At 35.1% G+C, this 25,422-nt stretch overlaps 1 protein-coding gene across 4 annotated transcripts; it reads left to right on the forward strand.

The window, feature by feature from the left end:
• The first annotated feature begins 1,091 nt into the window (after nt 1-1,091).
• On the forward strand, nt 1,092-24,406 carry LOC116859692 (sulfotransferase 1E1-like). Of its 4 annotated transcripts, none has more exons than XM_032845380.1 (9): nt 1,092-1,109; nt 1,755-1,827; nt 10,894-11,056; nt 13,565-13,690; nt 15,167-15,264; nt 18,827-18,953; nt 20,837-20,931; nt 22,063-22,243; nt 24,142-24,406. In XM_032845380.1, exons 3-9 carry the CDS (start codon nt 10,909-10,911, stop codon nt 24,252-24,254), a joined length of 888 nt encoding a protein of 295 aa, XP_032701271.1. In that variant the 5' UTR covers nt 1,092-1,109; nt 1,755-1,827; nt 10,894-10,908; the 3' UTR covers nt 24,255-24,406. The 4 variants fall into 4 exon arrangements, with proteins under 4 accessions (XP_032701271.1, XP_032701198.1, XP_032701120.1 ...); XM_032845307.1 differs by lacking the exon at nt 1,092-1,109 and adding an exon at nt 1,208-1,225; XM_032845229.1 differs by lacking the exon at nt 1,092-1,109 and adding an exon at nt 1,298-1,604.
• The last annotated feature ends 1,016 nt before the right edge of the window (nt 24,407-25,422 follow it).

Here is a 25,422-nt window from a genome sequence, read left to right on the forward strand (position 1 = left end):
AAAGTAAGTCTCACAGATCCTTATTATTATTGTTATTTTAAGATTTTATTTATTTATTTGACAGAGAGAGACATAGTGAGAGAGGGAACACAAGCAGGGGGAGTGGGAGAGGAAGAAGCAGGTTTCCTGCTGAGCAGGGATCCCGATGTGGGGCTGGATACCAGGACCCTGGGGATCATGACCTGAGCCGAAGACAGATGCTTAATGACTGAGCCACCCAGGCGCCCCCAGATCCTTATTATTAAAAAATAATAATTAAAGGTTAAATTATGCAACAAGGTTAAAAATTATCATCTCTATTAAATGTGTATGTTTAATGATTACATTTTATAATGATCAAATCCTTTTAACACACATTTTATTTAACTCAAAAAATAGAAATATATAAATGACCAACCACAGAAAACCAAGTAATATAAAATCTATATTTGACCCTCTGTTACTCCTGTTGTACCTTGATTTTGTATTGTGAGAAGCCTCATTTCTCAAAAACCACGCAACTGTTCTTTTTTACTTTTGGTAGGGCTAGATATTAGTAACTTCTATAACTAACAATTACTTTTTTTTTTAACTTCTGCTGTCTCGAACACACCAGCCACTTTCATTCAGTTAGTATACATTCACGCCAGCAGCATGCTAATCACTGAGTAAAAACCCTCTAAGTTATATACTATCAGAAAGCTACACAAGTAAATTTTAATTACAGTATAATGGGTTAAGTATTAATGAGTAGCATAGGGTTTGAAGGTCACTTAGAGGGTTGCTCAGTTCTGCAAGAGTCATAACAAACCTTTTAAAGGAAGTGTCTTCTCATTATAATCAAGAGACAAATAAGAACTAATGAGATTTGGAACTAACTGGGTTAGAGGTATTGATTAGGGCAGGGGGTGGGAGCAAGGGAAAATTTCCTCAGCAGGTGCAGAGGCCTGAAAAGAAGAAAGGTGAAGGATTCTTGGGCTCTACAAATCTTTAGGGTTTTGTTTTTCATATTCTCTTATCTAAATTACATTGGCGTCAAAGGTTAACATCACATGGAAATACCACACTATCCTGTTACGCATGTGACTGGGTGCAGAGAGCAGTGAGATTTTTTAAATAATAATTCAAAGGTGAGTGATGTCTATCTACATTCTTTCTTTAGCTGTCATCTGTTTTTGATTTTCAGATCCGCTTCAGAGTTGAAAGTAGGAGGTGTTTTCCAATTGACTTGTTAGAACACAACCAGATACTACAAAGCCTTCTTTGACATCCCTCAGGAAACTGAGCTATGTCTACTGATCCGGGGTCCTCACTGACCTCCTGGTTTTTCCCTCCTTTTCTTTTCTCCTCTCGCTCCCCCAAGAAGTTTATTCTTTTGAAGGTCAATCTCATTTTATTATTCATCAGTGAATAAATAAAGAACCTCCCCTTCCTAGCATATATTTTGCTCCAAACCCCTTCTCCCTCATTTCCTCTTCACTTCCCCTCCCTCCTTCTTCCCAACCCACTGATTGCTATTGGCAAATTTAGGAATTTGATTATGAGCCAAGAATGAAAACTAACAGCAGAGGCTTTTCACATCCCTGTATGAATGAGCATGACTCTGTGGCTAAATCCATCAGCAGGTATGTATACGTATTTCTGATCCTTGTTGCATCACAGACGCTAGAAAACCAAGCCCCACAAATTAATCTCCGCCTCCCTCTCTGGCATTGGGAATAAAAGCTCACCAGAAACATTTCAAATGCTTAAGTGGTTCTCATCTTTTTAGGCAGCCTAAAACCTGAGTGGAGATGGAAGAAAACTAAATTGGATCACCCAGTTTTTTTCCCAGGATCATCAGGACAGGTTGTATTTTTACTATTATTACTGATGTTAATATTTAGATTTTTAGATGTAGAAAATTTAGATGCAAAGTATACATCACAAAGCTGTTAGAAAAAGAAACACAGAGAGAATAAAGTCTTTATTAATACTTCAGTTACTTAATAATGTAAAACATTTCGAAGCCTTTTTAAATCACTTGTCACTAAAAATAAATCTTGCATTATATAGTGCTTTGGTGTTTAAAGAATTTTAACATAAAACTATGGTATCATAGCGACTCTGTAAGTTCTGCATGCTGGACATGTCCTCCATTTCAAGCAGGGTAGAAACAGTTAAAGTGGAGACTGACTTCTAGTGTGGTGATCAGTTCTGTGAAGTGTGACAGAAGTAGTTGAATGCCACCATGGGCCTTTATGTATATTACTGTTACTTTTAAATGAGAATATAGCATAAGTCCAAGTCCTTGGCCCATCATAGATGTAGATTATTGGCAAAATAGTAGCTATTTTATCTAGGAGTCCTTAATAGAAATGAGAGAGAGCAGAGAGATTCGATTTGGCAATTAAATTTAAGAAGTATTTTTGAACATCTGCTTTGTGACATAGTATGGAGACTGGATGTTCACTGCTTTCAACAATTTTCCCCAAATCTGAGTAAGTAGAAGACGGTGGGGACTAAGTGAGCTCTATTCATCTGCACTCACCATGTGTCTCCGACACTTAACACTGCATCTGGAAACGAGGTAGGTGCCCACACACATAGTAGCTGCTGGATGAGAGGCAGATTAGGGGATAGAGGAGGGGAAGATAGAGAAAAGGAGAAAGAAATAAAGAGGAAAAAGAAAAATTCTTTCTGAATTTTATTGAATTTATAAAGCACAGTTCTAATGATTTTTGTTGATTGGTGTTTCTAGACAACAGTAACCTTTATACTCAGAAAATAAAATTGACAATTTCTAACTGAAATACATCTTTTGAGAAAGAAGAGAGTAGCTAAAGGGTGAGTCCATACATTGTGATATGAGATAACTTACTAAGAGAAGTTAATAAGAAAAGAGATTTTATTATATGCCATTCAGCTTAACTCTGAGAAAAAAATTGACCATGAAGGGGTAAGCAGAAGCCAGCCAACTGCTGAATGATAAAATCGGCTACTCCCAGTTGACTGTAAGCCAATATTTGCAAACTTGGCAGAACACCAAGAAAGTTGTTCACATGAATAAACAAATCAATAGGCTGGGCAAGTAACATCTGTTATACACATTTCTTCTAGTGAAAGATTTCTGTTTCTGAGAGCAAGAAAGGTTTAGGGAACAAGATGATTTATTTTATTATTTTATTATATTTATTTTATTTTTATAGATTTTTAAAAATTTATTTGAGAAAGAGAGAGAGAGACCTTGAGCAGGGGGGAGGGGTAGAGGGAGAGGGAGAAGGATACTCCTCTCTGAGCAGGAAACTGGATGCAGGACTCCATCCCAGGACCCTAAGATCATGACCTAAGCCTAAGGCAGACGCTTAACCGACTGAGCCACCCAGGCTCCCAACAAGCTGATTATTAACAAGACTAATTTTTCATAAAAATCTCATAATTTTGGTGAGATGACATCTAACCTACCTGAGAGGGAGGTCTTCAAAGAGTTGAGTCTGCTACTAGGGACTGGGATTTTTTTAAGTTTTAGTAACAACATGCAGGCCTAGTGTTGTTCTGTGTTTCCAAAACACATGCTAAGGGGCGCCTGGGTGGCTCAGTGGGTTAAAGCCTCTGCCTTCAGCTCAGGTCATGATCCCAGGGTCCTGGGATCGAGCCCCGCATCGGGCTCTCTGCTCCGTGGAGAGCCTGCTTCCTCCTCTCTCTCTGCCTGCCTCTCTGCCTATTTGTGATCTCTCTCTGTCAAATAAATGAATAAAATGTTAAAAAAAAAAAAACAAAAACACATGCTAAGCCATTCTCTAGTCAAAAACAAATGAAAAACTCTCTTCCATTGTGTCTGTCTTCTGGTGTGTAATCTGAGGCCAAATGAAATAAATATATTGGGTTGTCCCAAAGAACTTAAGAGAAGCAAACAAATAGAAGTCATGTGTTGTAAAAATCATATTAGATATTTACAGATTTTACCCTCTCCAGTGAGAAAACAGGTTATTGATTATCAGTTTCTCCAGGTAATTTTGTATTTATGAAATAGAGTCTTGGGAATTTTTAAAAAGATTTTATTTATTTATTTGTCAGAGAGAGACACAGCAAGAGAGGCAATACAAGCAGGGGGTGGTGGGAGAGGGAGAGGAAGGTTTCCTGCCAAGCAGGGAGCCCCATGCAGGGCTGGAGCCCGATGAGGGTCTCAATCCTAGGACTCTGGGATCATGACCTGAGCTGAAGGCAGATGCTTAATGACTGATCATCCCAGGTGCCCTTATTCTTGGGAATTTTAACAACATATATTTCCTCTGCTTTTAGAGGAGATGTTACCATGTTATGTGTACTATTTCTAATTGAGAGTGTCCAAAGTGTCTGGCTCCTTATCATGAGCATGCTATGAAGGTGACACATTATGTCAGCTTTAGTCAGTCAAAAAACAAAGTTAGTCATAATTATAAAACAGTTTCAGGATTTCAAACTCAATGACATTTCACCATGAGATTAATGTGGCTTTTTACACAGCACATAGAGCAGAACATAAGACAAGTCACACAACAAACAAGATAACACCTGGGTGGTTCAGTTGGTTGAGTGTCCAACTCTTGATTTCAGCTCAGGTCATGATTTCAGGGTTGTGAGATTGAGTCCTGTGTCGGGCTCCTCACCGAGCATGGAGTCTACTTGGAATTTTCTCTCTCCTTCTCCCTCTGTAGTCCCCTACCCCAGTCGTTGTTTCTCTCTTTCTCTCTCTCTCTCTTAAAAAGAATAAAAACAAAAACAAACAAACAACAACAACAGAAGGGTGTAGGAAGTTAATGAACCAACCTGAAGTCAGTTTGTGGATGCGCAGTTGAGTTAAGGCCTGGTCCAGTCTCGGTCAGTTCTCTGCACTTACTACTTATCATATTCAAACAATGGAGGGTCTTGGTTCTATTCAGAGAGCCAGTGGGCAGAACCTTGGGTGGTGGCTGCCTTTTTAAAGTGGTCAGACATAGAGAGATCACCTCTGAAGATTCTGACAGTTTGACGCCAAAATTTTCCCCTTTTTAAAGAGGTATAATTGGTTTGGGGGCCCAGAAGACCTCTTCTGGTTCTGCTTGTTATCATTTGTGGGATGTCAACCAATGCTGGTCCTGGCATATCTCCAAGATGCAGTACTTAACTGCTTGCATCATTGCTTGACACAGCCCCCTGCTTGACATGAGAGACTCCATCTTGCTCTCTACACTCCTCCATAGTACCATATGGATTTGGTATAATAACAATATAAGCTCATAGTTATTAAGAATTTATAATGGGAATTTATAATTTCCATTCAGTGTTTCTGGTATTATCATTATTATCATCCTTAATTTGTAGATGAGAAAATGGAGCATAGCTGACCTGAAGTAATTTGCCAAGATCATACAATTTCAAATAGCAGAACTAGGATTTAAACATGGTGGTATACTTTAGGACCCACACTCTGAATAACTATATTATAGAATAACTATATTATAGAATAACTATATTATAGAATAACTATATTCTATTCTCTGTTGTGTACACATTAATCCTCTAAACTAATATGATTATATACACTTTTAACATATATATGTTTCTCATTGTATGGGCACATTTAAATATTTAAGGAACCATACCAACCATAAGGCAAAAATTTGACACATTGATTATGTGAACAATAAACTTCTATGCAACTGTATCAAAAGAGTTTGTTAAGATAGTTTAGGGGAGATTGGGTGGCTCAGTTGGTTAATTGTCTGCTGTTGGCTCAGGTCATGATCCCAGGGACCTGGGGTCCAGCTGAGTATCAGGTTCCCTGCTCTCTTCTCCCTTGCCCATTTCCCCTACTTGTGAGTACTCTCACTCTCTGTCAAACACATAAACAAAATCTTAAAATAAAAAAGACAGTTTAAAGATTACTGACATATAAAACAGAAAAAGCACATATATCTTCAGTATAAAATCAACAATAAATTACTAGCTATAAATCAGTGAGGAAAAAGCAACACTCTTGATGGATAAAATAATAATAATAATAAATTTAATAATTAATTAAATTAAACAATTTAATCTATTTTATTTAAATTAAAAATTAAATAAATTTAAATTAAATAAATTAAAATACATAAAATAAAATAAAAAATAATAAAGTTATCAATTTAATAAAATTAAAATAATTAAAATAACCAATTAACTTATAAAAGATGAAACATGAAAAATTATAAACTATCCCTGAAACACAATTTTAAAAACATATTTTCAATTATGAAAGATTACAACAAATAATTTCTAATACTGGTGAGGATATGAGAATATAGGCAATTGCATAGAGTGTGTAAATTGGTATAATTTTAGCAATTAAAAACATTTAATGATATTTTATATGTGCATACCTTTTATTTTTGCAATTCCATTGTCACTGCAGAGGTAAGTGTGAAAGTACATATGCTTAAAGACATTAATTATGGTGCTACTTATATCTAAAAAATGGGGAACAACAGAAATTTCCTTCAGTAAAGAATTGTGTTATCTATGTTACACCCATACTATGGACTGCCATGTGTCATTTATAAGAATAAAAACAGAATTTATGGATTAATAGAAAATTTTGTTCACACTATATAGTGAAAAAATAGAGTGCAAAAAGAATGTAAACTATAATACAAATTAAATTAGATATGTAAGTATATAGGCTTTATATACATTTAAATATTTGGAAGCATAAATATAGTGCTATTAGGAGTGATTATCTCTTCAGAGTATAATAAAGAGGGCATTTTCATTGTCTCTATATTGTTTAATTTGTTTTCACCAATCATGTGTCAAAAATAAGAATATTTATATATGCACATTTACATGTATGCATAACTGTGTGCATATTTGTTCTCCCTTCAGTAAGACAAAAACAGTTTCTGTCTTCAAGGTCTGTTACAGGACAAACTTAATAGATAATGATGTTTGCTTTTTCATATAATTTTATGACCTATAAATAAGATTTTAAAATAAGACTTTTCAAATCTGGCACAAAGTTAAATGTCTAGTAAAGAATATCCATTCCTTTTCTTCTGGTGATTATAGAAAGAAGAGATTTGTACTTTTTATAGAAAGGCCAGCTGAAAGGCTACTCTCATATTCAGTCAACATTTGGGAGAGGTTCTGAACAAGGGCAGTGATCATGAAGATAGGAATATGATTGATATGCGAGGGATTGAGTCTGTGGGACTTAGTGCCTGGTGCTGGTGATGGGGAGTTAGGAGGCAACATCTGAAAGTCTCCAGCTATAATGTGCAGCCTAGAAATATAGTGGGGAAAACATGACGGGGAAAAAAAACCTTCAGAATAAGTCAATGGTCTAACCATTTGGTTTAATTTGTAGGATTTATCATCCTAAAATTTTACACCAGTTATTTCTTATGTTGGGATAATCGATCTGTCACAGTAATTGAAATTTCATTTTCTTTTTATAATGCATCTCTCATGAACTGGGATTCTCTGTATTAAAGGAAGCACATTAAGTGACTAAAAGAACTACTACTACTTCCAGAAGGCTCTTATTACGCTACAGGCTCTCTGAAAAAGACAATAAAAGTCATAGTTGTTACAAATGGATAAGCCTATAACTTACCAGGTGGCTTTTGGGCAAGGGTGATATTTGTGAAAGGGAGGTACATGAAAACAACCTCTAAAGTCCAAAGGAACCATAAAACCAAAGAAAAAGACCAGCTCCAGCTTAACAAGAAATGGTTTTATTAAGCGGGCTTATGGACTGAAGTGTGTCTTGGGTCATGAAAGATGAGTAGATCTCTGCAACCCCACCTCCTTTAAGACTTGCTTTTGTAGACCTAGAGGCTGGGAGTACTGCTAGGGGACCACCCAAGAGGAGAATGTTTAAGAATGTGTGTGTCCAAGGAGAAACCTCTTTGACTTCAACCATAGCAACTTCTTACTAGACACATCACCACAGGCAAGGGAAACAAAGCAAAAATGAGCCCTTGGGACTTCATTAGGATAAAATCTTCTGCACAGCAAGGAAAATAATCAACTAAAGTAAAAGGCAGCCTACAGAATGGGCTGATAAATGACATATCTGATAAGGGTTAGTATTCAAAATTCACAAAGAACTTATCAAACTTAACAACCCCCAAAACAGGTAACCCAGTTAAGAAAGAAGCAGAAGACACTTTTCTAAAAAAAGACATCCTCATGGCTAATAGACACATGAACAGATGTTCAAGATCTCTCAGGGAAATACAAATCAAAACCATGATGAAGGATGCCTGGGTGGCTTGGTTGGTTAAGTGTCTGTTTTGGTTGAGGTAATGATCCCAGGGTCCTGGGATGGAGCCCTGGATTGGGGGCAGTGAGGATTCTCTACTCAGTGGGGAGTCTGCTTCTCCCTCTGCCTGCCACTCCCCCTGCTTGTGCTTGGTATCTCTCCTCTCTCTCTCTCTGACAAATTAATAAAATTAAAAAAAAAAAATAGACATGGTGAGATACCATTTACACCTGTCAGATGGCTAAAATTAACAGCATAAGAAACAACAGTTGTTGGCAAGGATTCAGAGAAAGGCTAATCATCTTACATCATTGGTGGGAATGCAAACTTGTGCAGCCACTCTGGAGAATAGATGGTGGTTCCTCAAAATGTTAAAAATAGAACTACACTATGATCCAGTAATTGCACTACTAGGTGCCTATCCAAAGGATACAAAAATACAGATTGGAAGGAATACACGCTCTTGTTGTTTATACCAGCATTATCAACAAAGTCAAACTATGGAGAGAGCCCAAATGTCCAATGTCCATGGAAAGATGGATGGATAAAGAAGATGTGATATATCTATATCTATATCTATATCTATATCTATCTATCTATCATCTATCTATCTATCTATATATCTCGGTATCAAAAAGAATGAAATCTTGCCATTTGCAACAATATGGATGGAGCTAAAGAGTATAATATTAAGTGAAATAAGTCAGAGGAAGATAAATATCATATGATCTCACTCACATGTGGAATTTAAGAAAGAAAACTGATGAACATATGGGACGGGGGAAAAGAAAAAAAGGAGAGAAAGAAATAAGTCATAAGAGACTTTTAACAATAAAGAGGAAAATGAGGGTTGATGGATGGGCTAGATAGGTGATAGGTATTAGGGGGGCACCTGTTATGAACAGCCCTGGGTGTTGTGCATAAGTAATGAATCACTGAGCTCTACTCCAGAAACAAATATTGCACTATATGTTAACAACCTAAAACTTAAATTAAGAAAAAAAATTTTTTTTAAAGAATAAGTGTGTGTCATAGTCTTATCTCCAGAGCAGACCAAAGACATTTTGCCTTGAGGGTGTACTTAAGGGTGTGGTTAAACAAAGGGAAAGAATGTAGGGAGGTGATGTGCTCAAGAAGGCTTCACATCACAGAGCAGTCATCATGGCACATGTTCACTAATCTGGTTCACACAGATGAATAAAAAGGAGATCTAAAGAGGCTAATATCAAAGGACTAAATTTGTTGAGATGTTATATCACAAACTCAGAATGGAAAAGGAAAGATAGTGGAAGAAGTTGAAAGTCAATGAAGGAAAGTTTGCTTAATTAAAAATCCTATGACCAATGCTGAACATGAAATGAGTTGTCATGGGATCAGGAAATGATTTATCAGTTATAACCATCTTGTTTAACCTTATATGTTTCAGACAAGTCATTCAATGGGAATATGTACTGCTTTATTGATCAAATGAGAAAGAAAGGTGAAGGTAATGTGAGAGGCCCCAGAGGAATCTATTATATCCTCAAGAACCCATGTTTTAGATATATCCATTACAGTGTCATTAATTTCATCTTTTAAATACACTTATCAAGCATTTGAATTTTTTCATTAAATGAAACATTCAAGAACTAAGGAAGCTATGACTTTGAGATCGGGCAGTGGCTATCAAATGTGACCATCCATCTTTTCATGTTATTTGATGTATACATGATTAATCACCATGATTATTTGCCAGAATACTGTTGTATTTTTTAAATCTCTTAGTCTTTTCATATACTCCATCAATTTTGACAAGGAAATGGAAGACTCTGTTTTTATTCATCATGGAATTTGCTATGCATAAATATAATACAAATTTTTAAAAAGATTTTATTTATTTATTAGAGAGAGAGAGAGAGCATGAGTAGGGGGAGGGATAAAGGGAGAGGGAGAAGCAGGCTCTCTGCTGAGCAGGCAGCCTCATACAGGCTGGATCCCAGGACCCAAGGATCATGACCTGAGTGGAAGGCAGACACTTAACAGAATGAACTACCCAGGTGCCCCTAGTGGTGTTTTTTTAGGTCCATGGAAGAGAGTACAATACAATTGTTAAAAATCTTAGAGATTATCCATGGGTGCCTGGGTGGCTCAGATTTTAAAATCCTTTAAAAAAATTAACATAATACAAGCACTTCACATTATTTTTTACATAGGTTTATTTGGGGGCGGGGGGTGGATTTATTTATTTATTTTAGAGAGAGAAAAGAGAGAGAGAGACCAGGGAGGAGAAGGGTAGAGGGAGAGAGAATCCCAAGCAGACTCTGTATTTCATGCAGAGCACAATATGGGGCTTGTTCCAATGATCCTAATATCATAACCTGAACTGAAACCAAAAGTCAGACACTTAACAGACTGAGCCACCCAGGTGCCCCTATTTTTTATGTTGTTTTAAACATTTTATAGTGCCTTGTATTTTCTTACTCTTTTATATTGTTAGACTTACCTTCTGAATGGGATTAGAGATTCTTAAAGCACCAAGACTATGTTATATACTTCTTAAACATGCCTTTACTCTATATACTCAATAGCTAAGAAATGTTAGAAACCCAAGAGAACCTCAATGTACAGAGCTATTATTAATTTTAAAACATTTTAAAGTACATATAAGTGGAAAATATACATTTTTCTTTCAGGGCACGACCCTTAGGATGGATTCTTCCAAATCTGACTATGATGCATACTTTGGCAAAGTCCACGGAATTCTAATGTATAAAGACTTTATAGAATATTGGGATGATGTGGATACATTCCAGGCAAGACCAGATGACATTGTCATTGCCACGTATCCCAAATCTGGTAAGTTTCTTATTACCTCAGTTCTGTTCTCTTTTCATCTAGAAATGACAAACCCACCTTGAATGGTGAATATTAAGCTGTTCGCTTCTTCCACACTGATTCTTCATATTAAAGACAGACATGGTAGTTCTGGTACAGACACAGAAAAAGTGGATATTATAGCTCTGTTCTAAGAGCACGTTCCGTACCTGTGACTTGAGCAGCACAGATTCCATGTACCTTTAGAAAATTATTAATATAAATGCATGAATATAGAACCATATAGTCATTTTGTATAAACAAAGTACAATTTTTTCCAGACTTTTAAAAAATTATTTTTTCAGCTAACTAGCTGTCCTTAAGTTTGCCCCCAAACTCCTTTTTTAAGTAACATATTTTTTTTCCTGAGATTAGCTCAACTTAATTATAGTTCTGGAATCTCACAACCATAGATCTTTAGAAATTAGATCTGATCGAGACTTCTCTATTTGGTTGTTACATTTGACACTTATATATGTGTTAAATATATTGTTATCTTACTGAAGGAATTCTTCCAAAACAGAGTCCTCATAATCTTGCTCTCTTGCTTAATGTATATCATTGCCTTTCCAGAACTTCTAAAAAATTCAAACACTAATATGAACTTCAAGGCATTTTATGCTTGCCATCTGCTTGCTTCTGCAGCCTCCTTCCCACCCATTTCTTCTTCCATTTAGGCTTTATAATGTATTTCCAATTCTTTTCCTCATTACTATACTATTCTTAAGTATCTGATCTTGGTGGGGGGTGGGAGGGAGATGGTTCTGCCTGCTAGAATCCTTTTCTCACAAAACTGGTGAACTAATGCCAATAATGTGTTAAGTCTAAGTTCAATTCTCATGTTGTCTTGAAGGCATTTCTTGTTGATACGTCACAGCAGCAGAAGCACACTGAGTTAAATACTCTTCCTTTGTAGTCCTTGAAATTCCTGTGCCCACATGTATTATAGCATCTTAAGGAAAAAAGAAGTTTTGTAATTATTATGCACTGTTTCCAACTCTTAAACATGACTTTGAGCACTAGGAGGCAAGGATCAAGTCTATTTTTTTCTGTTTCCTCTGTACTGGGGCTCAGCTTGAGGCATCAGAAGTTAACAGTAAAATCTGTGGTTGAAGCATGCTTGAGTGCATCATCTATTATTCAAGTCTCTTTACTTTTTTTCTTTTTTTCAAAATTAACAATTTTATTTTCATGCAGTATTTGTAGATATCTAATAGACCAAAAAGATAGTTCAAATCCTGTGCTCAAAATACATGTCTTTGGAGTATAAGTCTCCATAACACATGAAACACTAGTATAGTGACTACATCTTGCTTAACTGTGTATTCCTGACATTTAACATAATGACCAGCGTATTCTCGATATACTTGTGTTGAAAGAATGAATGAATGACACCTTCCTATGCACATTATCTCCCCCGAAGTACAAACCCTCTATTCTCATTGACCTGCCTCTTCACCATTTCTTTGCATGTTTTTCCCATTTCTGTTTTTTCAGTTGTTCATTCAGCAAATTTTTATTGAGTTTCTGCTATGTGTCAAGGGTGGTATTAGCCACTGGAGATACAATGGTGAACGAAACACATTTAATCTCTGCTTTCTCAGTGTGTATAATCCAGAGGGGAATATAAATAAATAACCCAGAGGGTAATATAAATAAATAAAGTGGCAGATATGATATAGTATGAAAATGTGGGTGAAGGAGGTCCATTAGGGTATTGTGAGAACATATAGCAGGAGTACTTTGCTTGGGGCACTTCAGAGGCTTCTTAGGGTAAACAAAGCAAAGATGTGAGAGATTTAGCTCCTAGAAGATTGTTCCAGGCTACAGGAATAGCACGTACATGATGTGGGAGCCTCTGAGGACATGCTTGCTCTCTGGATTCTCCAACTTGTTCAGTTCTTCTTTCTTGCCCATCTGTGTTTAGTCCATTCTTCAAGACTTACCTGAAAGCTTTCCTCCTCCCTACTTGAATACTCATCTTTTCTTTCTTTAAATTAAACTCAGGATTCAATTGTGCATTATTTTCACTTGTACGACTTTAGTCAGCTTAAATATATTTATTGTTGATGTGTCCTAGATGCCAGGAACTGTATCTTATTCCTCTTTGTTTTTCTTGATAATGTCTAATTAAATGCAATGCTTTCTATGTAGTAAGAATTCAATAATTCAAGCCTCCTAACTTTTTAGATGTAAAAATTTAAATCCCAAACTGTTACCAGCTTGCACAATGTCCCAATTCACTGTGGACAAATTTGGACTCCTACCATAGGCGTGTCTTACTACAATATTCATCTTCATTTATTGAGGTTATTTTGAGGTCTTGTAAGATTAAGTATGAGAAGAAATTTCTTGAGTTCTAAAGTTATTCTGACATCTTTCAAATTATATTGCATTAGGACACTTCTGCTTAATCCAGCTATAAATACACTACTTGCATTGTCAACCTGAATGGTCGGTGAAACACTGAGATTTGTCTAATTTTTACAGGTACAACCTGGGTTAGTGAAATTGTGGACATGATCTACAAAGAGGGCAATGTGGAAAAATGCAAAGAAGATGTCATTTTTAATCGAATACCCTATTTGGAATGCAGAAAAGAAGAGTTAATGAATGGTAATGCTTAAGTAGATTTTTTAAGTTTAGATTTTAAAAACTATGTACATATATTCTAAAGTGTGGATATAGACAGTGCAAGGAAAGAGACTGTAAACAAAAGTGGCAATTAGTATTATGTCTTCTCCATGAAAAGCATGTAAATTTAAATTTAAATCTTGACAGAGTTTACATTGTAACATTAGACTGAAATAGATTGAATAAGGATAGCTCTTATATGTCTTCATATGAGAGCCTAGTAATATTTAAGCATTTGTCCCTATATGGGCTGAATGTGATAATACATTAAAAACTAGAAAAATATCCATAAATTTTCAAGAATATATCTAAAAGGATATTCATCACAGATTCTTTTAATATTGTGAAAAATTAGAAACAATGTGTTGATCAATAAAAGAATAAAGTGACATAATAACTCTATGATATAATTAAAAATTTTAGGATGTCTTATGTTTCTTCACATTGCAGTTTCAGTATAATATATTGAGGAAAAAAATTAACTAGGAGGTATTAAAAATTCTATCTGCATGTATGTATTTAGATGGCTCTGAGTCTAATCATATGGATCCACAGTTGACCCCTGAACAATTGTGGGGTTAAGGATGATCACCCCTCACACAATAAAAAATCTGCATATAACTTCTGACTACACCCAAATTTAACTACTAATAGCGTACTATTATATTGGAAGCATTACCAATAACATAAACAGTTGTTAACACATATTTTGTATGTTATATATGTATTACATACTATACTCTTACAATAAAGTAAGCTGGAGGAAAGCCAATGTTATTAAGAAAATTATAAGAGGGGCCTGGGTGGCTCAGTTGGTTAAATGTCTGCTTCAGCTCAGAGTCCTGGGAATGAGCCCCAAGGCAGTCTCCCTGCTCAGTGGGGAGTCTGCTTCTCCCTCTCCCTCTGTCTGCGGCTCCTCCTGTTTGTGCTATTTCTCGCAAATAAAATAAGTAAAATCTTTTTAAAATAAGAGAAATTATATATATAGTACTATAAAATTTATATAAATATATATTTATTTGCATAAATATTATATATATATAATTTCTCTTATTTTTAAAAAGATTTTACTTATTTTATTTGCATAAATATTTATTTGCATAAATATATATTTATATAAAATGTATAAATATAAATTTTATATTTATAGCACTGTAAAAAATCCATATATAAGTGGACCTGTGCAGTTCAAGTACATGTTCAACGCAGAATGTTGATAATGATTGTGTTAATATCTTACTCAAGTGTTAATAAAGATTTTTCCCAAATGGTGAAATTTTACTTTATCTTATTTTTTCTTTATAATTTCCACTACCTAAACTTCTGTCATGGTATGTACTATTATTATGAATATACTTAGAATCTGAAGGTTACTTTTATTTTTTAAATGTCTATAAAATTCATATAAGTATTTCTAATTTTTTAAAGTTATATAACCTTTAACTTTTTAAAAATCAGGAGTAAAACAATTAAAACAGATGGCATCTCCTAGAATAGTGAAGACTCATCTGCCAGCTGAACTTCTTCCAGCCTCATTTTGGGAAAAGAACTGTAAGGTAAGCAGAATCAAATATTCTTAAAACTTTACATTTGTTTATTTGTTCTTTTTTGGAATCTATGGACATTTAATAAATTAAATGTGTATTAAGGTCAATATAGTCAGAGTCTAGCTTTCAACTCCAACTTTCGAGGTGATTTGGAAAAAAACAAGTAAACTCCAAGCCACAGCTTCCTTATCTGTAAGAGAAGGATAAAAATACAATCTTCCTCATGGAGTTGTTATAAGGATTAAATAAAAATAATGCTTGTTATATGTTTAACACAGTATCTAGTATATTGTAAACATTTACTAAATGGTAACTACTTTTGTATTTGTTGCTATTTTTTTTTTAAGATTTTATTTACTAATTTGAGAGGGAGAGTGCGAGCGCCCACAAGCAGTGGGAGGGGCAGAGGGAGAAGCAGACTAGCTGGGAGCCCTATGCGGGGCTTGATCCTAGCACCCTGAGATCAGGACCTGAGCTAAATGCAGACACTTAACTGGCTGAGCCACCCAGGCGTCCCTATGTTTGTCATTATTACCAATGACGCTGAATGTATTCCTTTTTGCAAACTATTGTGCTTGGCGCCATGAGGTGTGGAAGTGAACTAGACAAAGATAAACCAGACAATATCATATAGTAATTATTTACTGAGTGCCTATCATGTGCCAACAATATAAAGATTAATAAGACCCATGCAATCCTTGTCTCCACGATCACATGGTCCAGTGTGGGACAGGGCAAATAAGCAGACAATGAAGAAAGTGCCATAAGTCAAGTAAGAGAAGAATTCTAACTCAGACAATGAGGGTGGGGGAGGTAACTAAGAGCAAGTAACATCTCAGATGATGTTTAAAAGATGTGTAAGAGTTAGTCTGTACAATCCCAGAGGCAACCCCAGTGGGGATGTGAAACAAGTTCAGTTTAGCTGCAAGTTTGAGTGTACACAATAGCTGAATAAATGAAGGGAGGTAAGCTAGGGTTTGATCACAACAGACATTGAAGCTAAGTTGAAAAGTCTGGACTTTATTTAATGGTAACGAGTTACAGACATTTTAAATTGATGATTGACATGATCAGTTTTGCTTTTCACAAAGAATGATACATGAAACCCTAAAACATTAAGTCTTGGATCATTCATGCTATTTCTCAAGAACTTTTAAGCTTTTTCTTAGGATACACTATGACCCATGTATGCTACTCATATGCGATATTAAAGTACTATATGTAGTCTTAATAACAAAATAGGGGTTTATCATTGTCATGAAACATTTTTATTTTGTACTCTAATGTTACCTGGTGTATTTGATATTTTTCTGGAGATCCATGGTCTAAAATTCTGAAGATTCTATTTTTTGTTTGTTTTTTATAACTTTTATCAAAAGCAATACTAGGTAGAACAATACATCCTGCTGAAATCATTCCATACATAAATATTCTCTCATTAGCTAATGCTATTTATATATTTGGCAGGAGATGTGTAATCACCACTTTTTCAAGAGATTTGACCAAGTCACTTTTTTCCTTTGGAGAATGGGTTGTATCCCCTTCACTTCTCAAATGAAAACAGAAACATTTACAATAGTCTTAGTCTTCACTAAACTGTTCAGCCTTCACAAAACTGCTTATCTTAGGGATTCATCAAACAGTTAGATGGATTCACTTCCTGAGTATTTCTGGGATAATTCACTGGGGGACAGAAAGATATATGGATTGAAAGTACTAGTAAAAATGTATTTGGAGTGGTGAGCCAGAAGCTGTAAGTGATTTTTAAAAAGTGGGGGGAAAGGGATCAAACAAATAAGAGAAACAATTGAGGCCAATAAATGTGAGGCTTTGGAATTGTTGCAGGACAAGTATATTGGGAATAACTGATAAGGAAGACGGGAAGAGTAAGACTGTCTTGAAAGAAAACACGATGCTCTCGAATAAGGCTTCCGAAGTGAAACCTTTAGAGTGCTAACAAGATTCATGATTTGGACATAAAAGTGGTTGGCTGAAATAAAAGCAACAATGAATGAATACAAGAAGCTAGAGAATCAAATGGTTCATGCATACAGATACTAAAATTATGCTGGATGAAGACAAGATTAGGAACGGAGAATAATACTATGAGGCCGATGTTCACATTTTCAGTTAAAGGCAGGGAATGACCACAAGCATAGAAGGGCTTTAGCTTTCTAGAGGTATGAACCGAGAATCACAGGAACAGGGGTTTTTCAAGTGTAGGATTTTTAAAATGGATTATGATCCCAAGGGAATTGTATGTCAACTAGAAATTTTGACTTGAGAGAGCTGCAGTACTAGCTTTTCCTTGAAGGCAGGAAGAGCATGTGGGGTAAAATGTTTGAGGTATAGAGTAATATCTGCTAAAATGGAGATAAAATAAACTAATGGGAGTTTAGGGGAAGAAGGATGGCTTTTGTTCACACCTTATCCCCATCTGGGGAAATAAAAAGTTTCATGGAGACCTGGAGCCAAACTTTAAATATGGACAGCATTTTGAGATGTAGAGAATATTCAAGACAGAGGGAACAGCCTGAAGAAATGCAAGGGATGACAATTCTGAAGGGAATTCATGGATATAGTGGCAAAGAGTTCCATTCAGCTAATAGGCAAAAAGAAGTAGGAAGAGTATTTAGTTAGGTTGAAAAAGTTCAATATAGTTAATGATAGCTTTGATAAGAAAAGAAAACTCACTTTTTGGGGGGGGGCAGTAATTGGAAGTTTTTCTAGCAGGACCTTCAGAATGAGAACTATATATTTTTTAGAGATTTTATTTATTTATTTAAGAGAAAGTGATAGTGAAGAACCATCTTTCTCAAAGTAAACTAGATTTCTTTAAAATAGTTTGAAAGTGTAGAAACCTGCGAAGTTAAGACAGGCTTCTGAGCCAAATGAAAACCAGTAAACAGTGTAGAGTCGTGAGTAGCCTTCCCTAACAGCATTACTCAGATGGCCAAGGGAGAGAGTGGAGACCACAGGATACTGGAGTTTACTTCTGCAGACTGACTAAAGATCCCAACTCACTTGTTTATTGGAGAGAAAATTGGATTTCTATTGGATGGAAAATTTCTATTGGATAGAAAATTTAGAACCAAAATTGGTGCTTTGCACAAGATGATAGAACTTTTTAGTGCCAGGCTGACAATGAAAACTAGGCTTCCTGATTGCTATGTCTGATTGGTGCTTCTTCTATATGTAATATGGAAACTCAAAAATATTGGTGAACATTATATTTTTACTAAGATAAGTGTGAAGTTAAGTAAACCCTTAGTAAACAAGTTTTCTCTCTAAGATTGAATGAAATTTGTGACATTAAAATAAGTTATTATATGTGAAAATGGCATGAAAAATGTAAGGTGAGAACTAGCCCTAAACAACTGTATACAAGATGCTACCATTTCAGGTTACTGAAGAATTTTTCTTCTATATAATTTCATATATTTTATCCACTTTCTACAATGAATGTGTATTATATTTGTAGTTGAAAACATAAATGTTTTCTTTTTACATCTTGATGAGACCATGTTTGAAAAAAATTAAAATGATTTCATATATAATTTCACCTTTTTAGATGATCTATCTTTGCCGGAATGCCAAAGATGTGGCTGTTTCTTATTATTATTTCTTTCGAATGGTAGCTGCTCATCCAGATCCTGGATCTTTCCAAGAGTTTGTGGAAAAATTTATGGAAGGACAAGGTAAGAGGAGCTTCTTTACTCTCAACTCCTTAAAGGTAAATAATACAAGACAAATGACATCTCTGAGCAAAAATTTTTGTTGTCTTGTTATGGTCTGTTATCTTCTCTGATCCTTAAATAAAACACAGAAATTCCAGAAGATTCTGAACTCTGAAGCAAGCATAGGGTTTCCAGATGTGGGTGGCAAATTGCAGAATTTGGACATTCCAGTTCAGTGCCTAAAAATAAATATATAAAAGTGTGTTTAGAGGTTGGCTGTAACAGATTTTCTGCTCTATGACTGAGATTCAGTGTCCAGTTTTCTCTCATTTCTTTTTATTAGAAAAGTATTTCACAGTGTTAAAATTCTACTGAATAAAGGGCAAGGAAATAGAGAAGAGAGAATGCTCATTTGTTTCCAAGGAAAATTTCAAGTGTTTTGCGGGGTCAGAATTCATAAAGAAGTCTGAATATCTACAAAGTTCTTATTCTTTCCACCAGGGTACAGTCTGAATGTTTCAGCTAGATTTCTCGGAACCACACAAGGGTTACTTGAGCTGAAATTCTGGGAAATTTTACCTTTTTCTTTAACTTCACACTACACCAACTATCTAAAGTTGTAGAAGAAAGAGTTCAGCAGAGTCCAGTATTATCTAAAGAAGGCCATCCTTATCCTGTAATAATAACTGCAATAATAATAATAAAATATCATCTTTATATTCATAGAAGATAGTATTGGCTTAATAAAACTAGAACACATATATTTTATGTTTGTTACATTTTGGGAAAAAATTATGCAAAAGCGTCATGAATTAAACAAATGCCACAAGATCGTCAAAATCCCCATTGTAAGGCGGAGAAAGACAGTATTACTCTTCTGCAAAACGGATGAATAAGGCCCTATAAATATCATTGTGTGACTTTTTCTTTTAGGAGCAATTGTAAATAGAGTCAAAGAACAGAAATGGTAGTCAATGACAATGCAAAGCAGAATACTTTGAATCAGACAACATTATATTATTCTGTCAGCTTTTTATTGGGTAAAACATTGAGATAAGCATGAGACACGATAAGGGAAGAGAGAGTTAGACAGAGACAGCATTTCAGCATGTCATATCATACCATCTTGAAAATCTTCTAACTTTTTTGAAATGAGAATAGCACTAAGGCTCCCTAACAAATCACCTCTGCTATATAAACTGCAAGTAGTGTAATAAGAAATTATATAATTACTGGCTTTAGTTGCCAAAGACAGTTTGTAAATGGTAAATTTGAGACTAGACTGAATTCAGATTATAAGATCATTAATAGTTCCCACTCTACTCTCCTCACTGACAGCTTGATTTTACACACACATACACACACACCCCTCAAAAATCCTCATAAGCTCTGAATCAAGTTAGTGGAAGGGGAATTTCCTTTACTTTTTCTGTGTCATTAACCATTCATAATGATGAAAGTTTAGAATATGTTTCTGTACACAAATTACTCAACATACTTTGCCTCTCTTGCTGCAGAGAAATTTGCTTAAGATGTGTGACAATGGGGCACCTGAGTGGCTCAATTGATGAAGCATCTGTCTTCAGCTCAGGTCATGATCTCAGGGTCCTAAAGACCCAGTCCTGCATCATCTCCCTGCTCAGTGGGGAGCCTGCTTCTCCCTGTCCCTCAGGCTCTCCTCCCGCTGGTGCTCTCTCTTTCTCTCTCTATGGTACTCAACTCTCCCTCTCTCTCTCAAATAAATAAATAAAATCTTTAAAAAAAAAGATGTGTGACTGATCTCTTGTTTTCATTCCATGATAATTCACTTATATTTATTTGTTGCTACTGTTGTTTGAATACTCATTTTCAAGCTGTATAAAGATTATACTATGCTCTTACATTGTTTTTATCTCTAACTTTAGTGCCATATGGTTCCTGGTATAAACATGCAAAATCTTGGTGGGAAAAGAGAAATAATCCACAAGTGCTATTCCTTTTCTATGAAGACATGAAGGAGGTGAGAAATTGAAAACATATGGGATATTGTACACCTGAGACTAATACAACACTTTATGTTATTAAAATAAATACTTTAGAAAAAGAAAACATATGGGCAACTTAGTAATTTCTAAAATATTAGCATTTGACAACAATGTAGTTACAAAAATCTGCCTTTAAATAGATGATGCAGCTACCTCCCAAAATCACAATAATCCAGATACTTTAGCATAGATTTGAAGCTAATAAATAGAACTCTTCTGTGAATATGTCGAAACCCAAATCTCAAAAAATTACCAAATACAAAATTTGAAAGAACTTGAGTTCATAAAATAAAGAAAAACAGACAAGTGAATAAAATTATGAGAATAAAGATTTTTATATGGGAATTTACAGGAGAGAAAATAGGGTCATCTCACTCAAACTGAAGTAGTCAAGGAAATTATGCCAAAGAAGGTGATACTTAAGCGGAAGTTTGATAGGCAAGTTGTAATTTGCAGGACAGAGAATTTGAGAATAACATTCTTTGTAAAGAGAACTATATGACAAAATAAGCATTATAGTATTGTGAATATTTGTATGAGTGGTTTATCTGGATAATAGGGTACACTACAGAAATGACGTGTAGGGCTGGGGATGCTTGAGCTATGGTTCATATACATCTGATGTTCCATGTTGGATATTTGAGTTTTTATACCTTTTCTTAATCTTTTTGGTTACTTTGTTTCTTGGTATGTACATCAATAAATTAGAAGAGAAAAGTAAAACTATGTACATATTTTCAACCCCCAAACTTAATCTTTCACGGAGGACTCTAGTCTTTGAGAGTGTCTATTCATACTCGTAGATAATAGTTATTGAGCATGTACTAAGCATCAAAGTCTACAACAAATATTTTATAAACATCATCTCATTTAGTATTATAACAATCTTTGAAGCAACTTTTATGTCCATTTTATGGATAAGGACAATTATGCTTAGAGAAGTTAAAAAAATACTTCTCCAGGAAGTATTTTTCTTCATTAAAAGTCTAATTCCAATACCAGTGGGGACAAAAGGGAAAGAATTTCTCTCTCTCTCTCTCTCTTAATCTAAATAGTAATGAATTTAACTTTAGTAATTGAGTCCTCAAAATATTTTCTCTTCCTAGGATATCAGAAAGGAGGTGATAAAAGTGATACAATTTCTGGGAAGACAGCCGTCAGAGGAGCTTGTGGACAAGATTGTACAACACACTTCATTCCAGGAGATGAAGAACAATCCATCTACCAATTATACAACACTACCAGATGAAGTCATGAACCAAAAAATTTCTCCCTTCATGAGAAAGGGTGAGAGAATCATGTAATTTGCCTCGATTGCTCTACAAAGTGGCAAGTTGAATGAGTTATAGGCAAATACCTATTGAAGTCTATTCTTGCCTGTGGACCCAGCTTGTTTTCTTCAAAGCTGTTTCACATTTGAGCAATACTTTTTCTGAGTTACCAGTTCTGTAGTGAGATTAAAATAGTAGTGTTACTACTACTACTACTACTACTACTACTGCTGCTGCTGCTAAATTGCTATTATTTGCTGATAACTTAGTATATGGAGCATACTAAGAATTGTCAACAGCCACCCAAGCCTCACTATCAGCACTAACAGCACACACTACTGTCATTTATAAAGCCTGTGTGCCTTGGTGTTATACCATGTATGTTATATATAATTTTAAAATTCGTATTCTCTTCAAATTCAAGTAAGAAACTCAAAAGAAAACTTCTATAATTATCTCACCTTGAGATGAGGATAAAAGTCTAGAACAATTATCTTTTCCTTGACCAAGCAGCAAACAGTTTTCAAAACTAAGTGCCAAATACCCAAACTCACCAAGCTATACAAATATGTACGGTTCTTTGTAGATCAGTTAACCTCATTAAAGCTGTTTGAAAAGATTAAGTTTCAAAGCACTTACTGCCAAATATAGCCTTGTTTGGCAAAATATCAAAATACAATGAGGTGACATTTTATTGGGAAGAGGAATGATCTGAGGAGCTGTGATCATTTTATAAATCCAAAGGCATGTAGAATATGTAGACTATTGGGACATCAGTCTACTAATATGTGAAGCAGAAACAGAATAGAGAAAATCTTGCCCTTTGAACTGAACTTTCAGTGACAGGGCCAGGAATTTTTAAGATGATAAGAATAACAAACCTGCTACTGACACCACCAGAAAGCCCCAAAAAGCGAGTTAATGTATGGATTATATTTTAATTGTCTAGTTCTCAGATGATCTCAGTCTTCTTTTTCATAAGGTCCACATGTATTTTTAAGACTAATGGACTTAAAATAGTTGTCATGCTTATAAAGGGCTGCTTAGTGCTATACCCTTAGACCCTACCTAATTCTGAAGACACAGATTTTCTCTCTTTTGGGGTTACTTCACTGGGAAAGTTTAGAGCTCCTTTAACTAAGGGGGTAAGGAAACTACTAACTTAAGATACTCCTTCTGCTGGGGGAACGTTGGATGTGTTGGAATTCAAAAGAAAAGGACCTGCTAGTCTTGCAGTAACATAAGGTAGGAGATGCTGAGAAGCTTACCTGTCAGTGGCAGCAAAAATGGAATGGAAGAAATGGATATGAAGAGAGTCTGAATATGAGTATAAAATCAAATATTGTGGTTGAGGGAGAACTTCCAAATTTATGCTTTGGATACCTGGTGCTGCTATAAATCAGGTTATGGGAAAGTACACACGAAAAACCCACAATTTGGTGGAGAAGAAAATGGATTTAATTTTGAACTAGTTGAATCTGAGATACTCTTATGGAATCCAGGAGGCAACGGGCTATGGATACATAAGCCTGGATTTGAGTGTTAGTATGAAGATATTTAATATCTTGGAAGTGTGGCAAAAATGGATCTCATCTTAAGAACTCCAACATTTCAGGGGGAATTGGGGAAGAAAAATTAAATAAAGTAGCAAAAGAGGAAAGGGTCAGAGAAAGAAATTTGCCGGGTTTTGTTTATTTGTTAATAATCAGGACACATCTTTCTTTATAAGCTCAAATATATATATGTGTGTATACACACAAACACTCACACACTATTTATAGTATATATTTTATTTTTATAATTGAAAATTATAAGAATAAAATTTGATTAGGTGTTAATGAAAGTATGAATATTAGAAAACATCATGATTCTGGCTGAAAAACGTAATATTTACTGTTTTCCCTTTTGTTATAGGGATTGCAGGAGACTGGAAGAATCACTTTACGGTAGCTCTGAATGAGAAATTTGATATACATTATGAGCAGCAAATGAAGGGGTCTACACTGAAGTTAAGAACTGAAATCTAAGAAGAGTTTCTTAATATATATGAGATTAAAGCTTTCTTTTCATCATTCTTCACTTTTTTCAAAGTTTAGGTTGGTAGAGGGGTGCCTGGGTGGCTCAGTTGGTTAAGTGTCTGACTTGATTTTGGCTCAAGTTGTCATCTCAGGGTTGTCAGATCAAGCCCAACATCAAGGTCTGTGATGAGTGTGGGACTTGCTTAAGAGTCTCTCTCATTCTTCCTCTGAGCCTCCCCCAACTCGTGCTGGCTCTCTCTCTTAAAAAAAAAAAAAAAAAATTAGATTGGTAAAGAAGTCATATGAAAGGGGCACCTGGATGGCTCAGTGGGTTAAAGCCTCTGCCTTCGGCTCAGGTCATGATCTCAGGGTCCTGGGATCGAGCCCCACATAGGGCTCTCTGCTCAGCAGGGAGTCTGCTTCCTCCTCTCTCTCTCTGCCTGCCTCTCTGCTTCCTGTGATCTCTGTCTGTCAAATAAATAAATAAAATCTTAAAAAAAAAAAAAGAAGTCATATGAAGGATCATGATCCGATTCACACGATTATTGAGATATTCATATAAAAAGAAGATTTTTTTCCCCATTACAATCTTTTTTCTTTCTTCTTCTCTTTTACAAATATTACACAAATCTATAATCTATAAATTATTACAAATCTATGATCTATGTGTATGATGTAGGAACACACATACAGTTTGAATTGTCAGAGTCTCATTTAAAACAGCAAAGCATTCCAAATTATTTTTGTGATTACTTTTTTCCATTTAGTAGTACCTTTAGTATATGAATATATTTATATACACATATATGCATAAATATGTATATTAATAACTCTGCAGGGACTTTGAAGACCATGGGAGAAAAACTAAAGAATAAATACATTTGGAGGCATAATTATAATATTATTTCCTTCTTGATTTTCTTTCATCTTCTGCAAAATCACTTAGGAATTTACCTTAGTCTAATATAAATTTTGGGCAGAACAGAACTGATTTCCAGTTGTATAAATAATCCTAATGAGTACTATTTATGCTTGAATGTCTTCAGCTAATCTGAAACATGCTGTAGAGGTCCTTCTGTCCAATATGCAATGTATGGAATGTAAGCTCTGTAAACTAAAGTATTAAAGAATGTGATATTTGCCAGTAAAACAAAACAAAAACAAAAGTAAGAGAAGA

Source organism: Lontra canadensis, unplaced genomic scaffold, assembly GCF_010015895.1.
Source record: "Lontra canadensis isolate GAN:19392208 unplaced genomic scaffold, GSC_riverotter_1.0 scaffold1, whole genome shotgun sequence".
Lineage (NCBI taxonomy): Eukaryota > Metazoa > Chordata > Mammalia > Carnivora > Mustelidae > Lontra > Lontra canadensis.